This window comes from Triplophysa dalaica, chromosome 3 (assembly GCF_015846415.1).
Source record: "Triplophysa dalaica isolate WHDGS20190420 chromosome 3, ASM1584641v1, whole genome shotgun sequence".
In the NCBI taxonomy this organism is placed as follows: domain Eukaryota; kingdom Metazoa; phylum Chordata; class Actinopteri; order Cypriniformes; family Nemacheilidae; genus Triplophysa; species Triplophysa dalaica.
Genome location: NC_079544.1, coordinates 19,978,235 through 19,986,870, shown reverse-complemented (window position 1 = coordinate 19,986,870; position 8,636 = coordinate 19,978,235). Strand labels below are relative to the sequence as shown.

The following is an 8,636-nucleotide window of genomic DNA, read 5'->3' as shown; positions in this document are numbered from 1 at the left end:
TGGTAACTTGCAGACTACATGCAAAAATTTACAATTTCTTTCATGCATTCAAATAAGCAATTTCAACTTTTTAAAAGTTATAATAACTTAATTTCAAGTTATATCGACTTACCACTGGCCAAAATAGAAGGCAGCAACTATATTTACAGCATATATATTTTCATTTGTACAACATCCAATATGTGTTGCATGACATGTCGGTAATTTTCACATTGATTGTAGCCTACACATGACAAAACGCCATGGTATTGCTGTTATATACCAATACTTTACAGTAGTACTCCACAATACCATTTTTGTTAGGAAAGTGGGGAGGAAAGCTGAAATAAGCATATTTAAAAATTAAAATTGGACCAATCTTTTATTGGTAATTATCTTTATTTAGTTTATGAAAAAATACAAAGCATCTGATACATCATAAAAGTCACAATTATCAATTCAATTTTCAGATACATTCATTCTGACAATAATAGTGTGAATGCTGTAAATATCACCCTTATTTTAATTTCACCTGTGTCATAAACCTTTTAATCTCATTAGCTTTGCTTTTCTTCTGTACACAAAACTCCAGTCGAGCTGGCTAACAGAATGTTTTGACTGTTGGGAAAAAGCACAGCAACCCTTTCAAGTCTTTTTCACAGCCTCAGTTCAGAATCTGAACAAATCACTTCTTCGCCCAAAACGGTGTGATCTTCATACCACAGGTGTGATGGTTCTTTCCCTTTTCAGTCTAAAAAACCGAAGCAGCACTTCGCGCAGTTGTCTATAGCGGAGACCGTACAGGTAAGGGGCCAAGCCTTTGGGCAGGATTAGTAAGACGTTACACACCACCAGGGACACCCACAGGTTGGCTGTGAGGTTTAAAGTCTCACTCTGATGGCTGTATAGCATCAGTTCGATCACTAAAACCAAAATGGGACAAAATGAAAGGAACAAGTGGAAATAATGGATGAGGAAAGTTCCTCTAGCGCGGGAAGATGCTGAACTCCGGGTGCAACAGTACAGGAGGAGATAACCAAAAAACACAAGGAGGAGTATGACGAGGATACCAACCACCGTCAGCAACATGGAGACGTACAGCGGGCGTAGGTGACTCACGGTCAAAACCATCAGTAAAGGCAGGGAGCATATGTGGACAGCGCAAGGGCCTGTACTATGGTACCAGACGAAAATGCCAACAGATGCTGCGGGGAAGAAGACAGAGACCGCCCAGATGGCGGCTATCGCTTCGTAGGTCCGGGAAACAGGCCACCACACCAGGTAGCGAAGAGGAGCCAAGACCGCAAAGCAGGTATCCAACACCATTGCCGTGACACTCAACACTCCTGAGCTGTACAGGACACCCGACAGGAAGAGGACCACGGCACAGGGCCACTCCGTCATGAGCACACCAGCAGAGTTGATGCATGTACTCACAATGTTAATGCAAACAAAGAGCAGGTCGCTGAGGAGAACATTCGCCAGGAGGAGGTAGCGCGTCTGTTGTCGCAGGTTAACCCGGGACAGAATACGTATTAGAAGAACCGGCGTGGTCAGCAGCATCGCCAAGAGGGCCAAAATGGGGCACACCTCGATTACCTTCGTGTGGTAGGTAGGTAGAAACGCATGCCACTCGTGTGCAAAAATCTCCACGGGGCTTTCGGAGGAGTTCGATGATTTGAGGGAATGTCTGTGATGCTCTGCTCGACCCGAACTGTTGTACCAATCGCCAAACGAGCAGAGCAGAGATAAGAAAAGATCTTCAGCAACTAGGAACAAATGCTCTGACTTTCCCTCCATCAGAGTTTCCATTTCTTAGCATGTGTTTGCGGGTCCAGTCCTGGAAAGAAAATCACTGACGGGTTAATGTGCGTCTCCTTCCTGTGAACCGTGGTAAGTGATTCCGTGGACAGTAGAACAGTGCAGATGTTGATCTGTGGCAGACGCGCTTGTTGATCGTCTCCAAGGAGACAACATGAAACGGGTAAATATAACATCACAGCTAAATGGATCAGTATGACACTCAAGGCATAAATATTGATATGTCTTCCTAGTATCACAATCATTACGTAACATTTACACTGTTATTTTTGGACTGATTGATTGTTTAACTTAGAGGCCTAAGTACTACACGTGTTAAAGATTGATCTCTTATAGGAAACTGGAAAAGACAAAATCAGTTCTGAAATGTACATTTATTTTAGCAGTGAACAAAACAGCAGTACGAAACATGGCTGGCGAAAAATAATTTGAATCACAATTGGATTATAGAGTTGCATAAAGTTGGAAAGAAATGTCTGATTTGACTTACAAATGCAATCTGTAAATATGCCTCACTATCACCACCTGTGCTTGAAACAGAAAATTGCAGGACATTTAAATTTACAGAACACAGAAAATTGATATTGCCTGCAAAATCATACCCGACTGCTAAAATCTTTATTATGTACCAACTTGTATATTTGTTCCAATAACTGATTTTTGTTTTTATCCAAAATAATTGTATGAAGAATTGCAGCTTTGCAAAACATTAACCAGGGTAAATGTTAACAAGTCCAGTGTATGAAATTTGGCGTCATCTAGCAGTGAGGTTGCGAATTGCAACCAGCGGCTCACTCCACCCCTCCCTCTCGAAGCACTAAGATGTCGTCACGCTTTCGCTTCTTTCCCGAAGGAGATAAAGCGTTCTGTAGAGAAGTTTGTCCGTTTAGGGCTACTATAGAAACAAAATGGCGCTTTCCGAAATATCTCATTCTAAGATAATAAAAACATAATGCTTCATTATTTAAGGTCTTTATACACCTCATTTAGTTATGTATATTATATTGCATTTCTATTTATAGATCTTCCAAAAAATGACACATTGGACCTTTAAATATAAATGTATTTTCTCATATTTCAGTCACTTTCTCGGTAGAGACGCAGCAAGGCTCAGTCAAAACACATTTCAGCATCCTCCCTCCAGCAGGCATTTTCCAGGGTTGATGTGCAAGTTCCGCTTGACGTCTAGACTGCCCTGATCTGACCGAGATGTCTCTTCTTCCACAACACCTGCTGAAGAGTCTTGTAAATCTCCCGATACCGTAGGATGTACAGGTAAGGCGTGCAGAAGCGGGGCAGCAACATTAGCACGCTCATGTTCACCAGGTTAATCCACACTGCGGCCTCGCTCACGGTATAATGTCCCTGTAAAAGAGCCAGCTCAACCCAAAAGACCAGCGCCGGAGTGAAATACATCATGAGCAACAGAGCGTGAGCCAACAGCGTCATACGTGCCCTGGAGTAGCGATTCCGCCATATTCCAGAAGTCTTAGTGATGATGTAGAGACGGACGTAGCAGTACACTATGAGCGCTGTGCACAGGCTGACGGCAATGATGAAGTACAGATGAATTTTGGTCGTCACATTCTGATTCGAATGCAGAGTAATCAACACCAAACACACTCGACGAGACTGTTTGTTGATGAACACATCAAACACCACTAGCAAAGACATGGGACACACCGCCGACAGCACCCACAAGGCCACGATTATCTTTCTGGCTCTGCATGGGGGTAGAATCTCATTGTAACGCAGAGGCCAGCGCACTGCCACGTACGTGTCGACGACCATCAATGTGACCGTGAGCAAGGAACAGCTATACGTCGTCACAGTGCTAAACAGCATGAACTCGCACAAAATGTGGTGCATGTCCTTGCCCACCGTGTTGCAGGAGACCACTGTGAGGTTGATGGTGAGGAAGAGCACGTCGGCTATGAGCATGTTTGCGAGGAGCAGGTAGCGGTTCTCCTTACGTAGCGAAGGGAAACACAGTATGCATAGGAACAACACGGGGTTGACCAGCAAAGTGACTGAAGTCAGCAGAACAGTGGGGATGAGGAAAAGATCCATGTGCCTGCTGTTCATTATGTTGGCCCATTCCTCCGAGATGTTGACAATGAGAGATTGACTCATATTTAGGGACAGGAAGAACGATCACTCTTGAAATCAAGTCTTTATGCGATGATGCTGGAACAAAGTCACACCCCAATGGCTTGCTTACCTACATAAACCAATACAATAAAAATTACATTAGATTATAGTTCATCCCCCCAAATTTTTTTTTATTGTTTAATGATTCTAAAGCTGGATGCTTAACTTTCTTCTTCAGAACACAAACGGAGATATCTCGTCCATTCCAATTGTTTCATTGTAAAACCACAGAGACGTTTCTTAAATGTCTTCTTTTGTGTTCCACAGAATAAAGAAAAGTCATACAGGTTTAAACGACAAAATCACTTTAACATGGTAAAGCAAGCAAGAAAAAGGGCAACCTTAGTCATCTCTCTGTCAAGAGTTAAAAAGCTCATCCAATATAATTATAATAAGTTAAGTTTTTTCTTGTTTAAGATAAGATAAACCTTTATTTGTCCCACAGTGGGGAAATTTACAGCAGCAAAAAACAGAAAAAGTGCAAATATAGTAACAATAATGATAATAGTAATAACTCTACCAAACAAATAACACACTAGCGCCAGGATTAACTGAGGGCAGCTCTGATTGTGAAATCTAACTGCAGTTGGGAGAAAAGACCTTCGGGAACGCTCCTTCAGACACATTGGAAATACTACCTAATTCAGAAAGGAATTACTTCTAAATACATTGATCTAAAAACCAGCGTGACTAAAGCAGAGTGACTTGTGTTTTCCCCCTGAAAGAGCAAGAACTAAATAGATACATATTGACTAACAATCGATTAAAAGGACGTTAAAATGACTCTCTTACCTTTCATCCAGGCCTCCATCAGACTAATGCCATCCCAAATCAATACCTCCCGATTCTACCCCTGTTATCAGACGTCAGGCGTTCCACTGATGCGCACAGATCCGTAAATGATCACAGGGCACTAACACTCTCCATGTGCTCCATGGTTACTCGGCATTTGGTGTAAATTGTGCTGAGCCTCCCCATGTCAGGCCGCTCAAATAAACTAACAATAACACCATTATTACCCCCTACTACAATGCACCTCATATCCGGGATTAAAGCTTATACATCTATAAATGAGATGGAGCGATAAATAAACAAACAATTTGCAATGTTGGCATGACCACCGGTCCATAGGCAAATGTTGTGCACAACAAGGTACATATGTTCCAAGAAATATGATGGTTGTTTGCATATCTCGTGTTTACATGAGATATCTTAATACCAATAAACAAACAAAATCAATAGTGGCATTATGTTACATGAAATAGTTCCTTTAATCATTTTAAGATGTTATATAACAACGTGTAGAATGTCTTTTTATTTTTTGTCCCTCTTGTAGCCAGTCTTCCAGTGTTTTTCATCAAAATCATCATCATCATCATCATCACCCAACTCCTGTTCCTCATTGCTGAACTCCTCTTCCTGCTCTCTTTCAATCAGTTTACAGAACACATGGAACTCCTCTGCCGTTGCCATAGCAACCTGAGTTAGGTAGGTTTCCTCGGAGACGCAGAGGAAGTCTTTGAGCAATGGGTTAAGTATGAGCGTTTGGCCCTTCTTGTCTGGTGTCTGGTACAGTCCTCTACGCTCAAGAAAACAGTGACGACAACGCAGCATGGACAGTGTCAAACGAAACATCTTGGCTTTTACCATCTCTGCCTGCCGCACACCCATGCGGAAATATGCATACTGCGGGGGGAAATGCGTGCGTCAGTCTATAAACTATTACAGAATGCAAACACTCTTTAACTGTATTATTCACAACGACTCAATGTGCAACAGAAAAGGTCAAAGATCAACAACCCAAATGTTATAATTCTAAAATACAATATATACAGTTTTCATCATCTTTAGTTTATTTACTTTTTCCAGATAATAATTTTAGTGCCTCTGCTTAAACTTGGTTCAGTTTACTGCTGAGGAAATATTTCAAATAATATTTAGGGGTGATATTTGATTTGATTTTAAATTACAGATACATTCAATTGTTTATCGCAAACTATAATAACCTTGTTCTGAACTTTGTAATATAGTGAGTCACTACTATGATAATATCTTTTTGGAGTTTAACATTCGCTGTATTGCATCTATAAAACATCTTCCTTCATTTAACACCCATTTCAGGTCTTGGAGTTCTATATTAATTATTTAAATGATCTGTACTTCATTAGAGAAACGTCTAAAAGGCAGACGGTCGGGGATCCCTTTAGGGAAAAATAACCTTAAACATCAAATTTAGTCATTGTTTACTCCAGTCAAGACCATGACATTTGCATTGTAAAAATGTTAACATGACACTTTTCAGTAAATCTTACGGGAGCCATACACTAACTTTGTGTGACAAACATGCCAAACTGTAGAAGAAATAGTGTGGAACTACACTCACCTAAAGGATTATTAGGAACACCATACTAATACTGTTTTACCCCCTTTCGCCTTCAGAACTGCCTTAATTCTACTAGGCATTGATTCAACAAGGCATTGAATCTACTAGGCATTGAATCTACTAGGCATTGATTCAACATTCTTTAGAAATGTTGGCCCATATTGATAGGATAGCATCTTGCAGTTGATGAAGATTTGTGGGATGCACGAAGCTCCCGTTCCACCACATCCCAAAGATGCTCTATTGGGTTGAGATCTGGTGACTGTGGGGGCCATTTTAGTACAGTGAACTCATTGTCATTTTTAAGAAACCAATTTGAAATGATTCAAGCTTTGTTAAATGGTGCATTATCCTTCTGGAAGTAGCCATCAGAGGATGGGTAAATGGTGTTCATAAAGTGACGGACATGGTCAGAAACAATCCTCAGGTAGGCCGTGGCATTTAAACGATGCCCAATTGGCACTAAGGGGCCTAAAGTGTGCCAAGAAAACATCCCCCACACCATTACACCACCACCATAATTGCATTAATGTGAAATTGAACAGGTGTTTCTGATAATCCTTTAGGTGAGTGTATATGCTCAGTTAACAATAGCAGAATTTTATTTTATGTAAGGTTGGAGGCCATAATGCCAACATTAAAGGTAAAAGAGCCAACAGAGCATCACTAAAGGTTGACATTGACGTGGCATCATGGAGGTCCCATGTTCTGCAGGCCACACCTGTAACATGTCTTGCCATACCTGAAATTTGTACTCTAACCGGGCCAAATCCTCCTCTAAAACCTCAGGTGAGTCTCTGAGGATGTCTGTGAGCTGCTGGACGGTAATGTGGCATTTCTCTTTGAGCAATCGAGACACCATGTTGACCCTCTTGATCGGCAGGACCATGACCTTTGGGTAGTGACTGATCACTCTCTGCAAACTGCCTGTGAACAGGTCGGAAAACGTTCAATTTGTCTTCCATATGTATGAGATTGAGAGCAAAACTTGTCAAATCAATAAACATAAATCAACATGACACATTACCTTCTACCAATCCCAATTTCCTGAGATTATCGATGCGCTGCTGTATCTCTGCACCTTTAAGCGAATAAACCTCTGGACATTTCTGCATTATTTTGAGGATGCTGGCCGGGTTTAGCCCTAAGAGTAACAGTACTGTCAGGATCGATGGAACATGTTTCCCACGGCTCTTCAACGCGCCTTCATGCATCTCATCGGCTTGAGTTTCTGAAAAGCCCATTTCGAGCAGAGAGCGTACATTAAGCTGTGCTCCCGGCCGTTGTGGGACCTGACTGGTGTGAGACGATTGAAGGTGCTCCTGTCGTGTAGAGCAGAAGGACATATGACCTCTGCCCGCATCCATAGGACAAACACTCCATCTCCACATCCATCTTACTATCTGAGAGCAAAGGGAGAAAACGAATTCAATTAAGTATGTAGCAGCAGAACACATAATATATAATGTCATGTGCATTTATTCTTCTCTTCAACTCGAGATGTTGATGTATATTCACATACCTGATGAAAAACTAAATACGATTTATTAAAAAAAACTGACTAATCAGTATTTCTTTTCATATTTCGGTTAGCCCAATGAAAAAAAAAAATATTTAACTGAATTAAAGAATTTATGACAAGTCTTGAAGAAAAACGTCTAGTCTGAGCAGTGTATGCAACCGGATCAGGTTTATGAATAAGGTTAATGTTGTTCTGAACAGTACTAAAAATAACATGCAAATGTCTCCCGTTTTGTTATTCTTCGCGGAAACTCTCACAACATTTGAGACACGCGATCGCGGTGATCTTCCATCCGGTTCGGGATCACGGGTCTCAAATGCGGACAGATACTGTCATATATTATTAAACACTATGATACAACTATAGGCTATACAAACTATACGTAAAGCCTTGCCATCATTTGCGGTAAATAGATCCTTTAATTTGAGTTAAGTCACAGGCTCTAACATTACTTATCCCGTGCGAATGCGCCACATGAAATACAGATGTGGGGAGGTCATTTATAAATCACACGAAGTCCCCAGATAACACGAATCCATTGCAAATATGGCTTAATACAGTGTACAGCAATGTGTTAGCCAGTGCACCAACATTCAATAAGGGGTGTAATATCTAAACCGTTAGGGGTAGAATTTTCATTTTGTCCTCACCTGACGTCGGCAAGCGTGTGTAAACATTTGTCCTGCGTCAAAATACGCTCCGAGTGAAACAAGAACCTCGCGCAAAGGTTCCGCCAGAACAAATATATTTAAATAATCCAGCGGAGAAATAACAACTTTA

General features: G+C 41.1%; 3 protein-coding genes across 4 annotated transcripts; all 3 read right to left on the bottom strand.

The window, feature by feature from the left end:
- Positions 1-491: 491 nt before the first annotated feature.
- LOC130418510 (probable G-protein coupled receptor 148) lies at positions 492-1,904 on the bottom strand. Its single transcript, XM_056744718.1, has one exon. The coding sequence runs from the start codon at positions 1,789-1,791 to the stop codon at positions 694-696; it is 1,098 nt and encodes a 365-aa protein (XP_056600696.1). The 5' UTR covers positions 1,792-1,904; the 3' UTR covers positions 492-693.
- Positions 1,905-2,093: 189 nt separating this feature from the next.
- LOC130418515 (probable G-protein coupled receptor 148) lies at positions 2,094-5,057 on the bottom strand. 2 transcript variants are annotated; one of them, XM_056744726.1, is made up of 2 exons: positions 4,744-5,057; positions 2,094-4,202 (listed from the first exon to the last, which is right to left on the bottom strand). In XM_056744726.1, the coding sequence occupies exon 2, from the start codon at positions 3,931-3,933 to the stop codon at positions 2,986-2,988; it is 948 nt and encodes a 315-aa protein (XP_056600704.1). In that variant the 5' UTR covers positions 3,934-4,202; positions 4,744-5,057; the 3' UTR covers positions 2,094-2,985. The 2 variants fall into 2 exon arrangements, with proteins under 2 accessions (XP_056600704.1, XP_056600703.1); XM_056744725.1 differs by having other exon boundaries at positions 2,094-4,021.
- Positions 5,058-5,198: 141 nt separating this feature from the next.
- Positions 5,199-8,551, bottom strand: mterf4 (mitochondrial transcription termination factor 4). Its single transcript, XM_056744724.1, has 4 exons — positions 8,507-8,551; positions 7,362-7,737; positions 7,077-7,261; positions 5,199-5,637 (listed from the first exon to the last, which is right to left on the bottom strand). Exons 1-4 carry the CDS (start codon positions 8,531-8,533, stop codon positions 5,266-5,268), a joined length of 960 nt encoding a protein of 319 aa, XP_056600702.1. The 5' UTR covers positions 8,534-8,551; the 3' UTR covers positions 5,199-5,265.
- Between the last annotated feature and the right edge of the window lie 85 nt (positions 8,552-8,636).

Coding starts and splice junctions, on each gene's coding strand:
- mterf4 (XM_056744724.1), bottom strand. CDS start 8,533: ATGTTTACACACGCTTGCCGACGTCAG. Junction 7,262..7,361: donor GAAATTGGGATTGGTAGAAG/GTAATGTGTCAT, acceptor ACCTGTTCACAG/GCAGTTTGCAGAGAGTGATC. Junction 5,638..7,076: donor GGTTAGAGTACAAATTTCAG/GTATGGCAAGAC, acceptor TTCCCCCCGCAG/TATGCATATTTCCGCATGGG.
- LOC130418510 (XM_056744718.1), bottom strand. CDS start 1,791: ATGGAAACTCTGATGGAGGGAAAGTCAGAGCATTTGTTCCTAGTTGCT.
- LOC130418515 (XM_056744726.1), bottom strand. CDS start 3,933: ATGAGTCAATCTCTCATTGTCAACATCTCGGAGGAATGGGCCAACATA.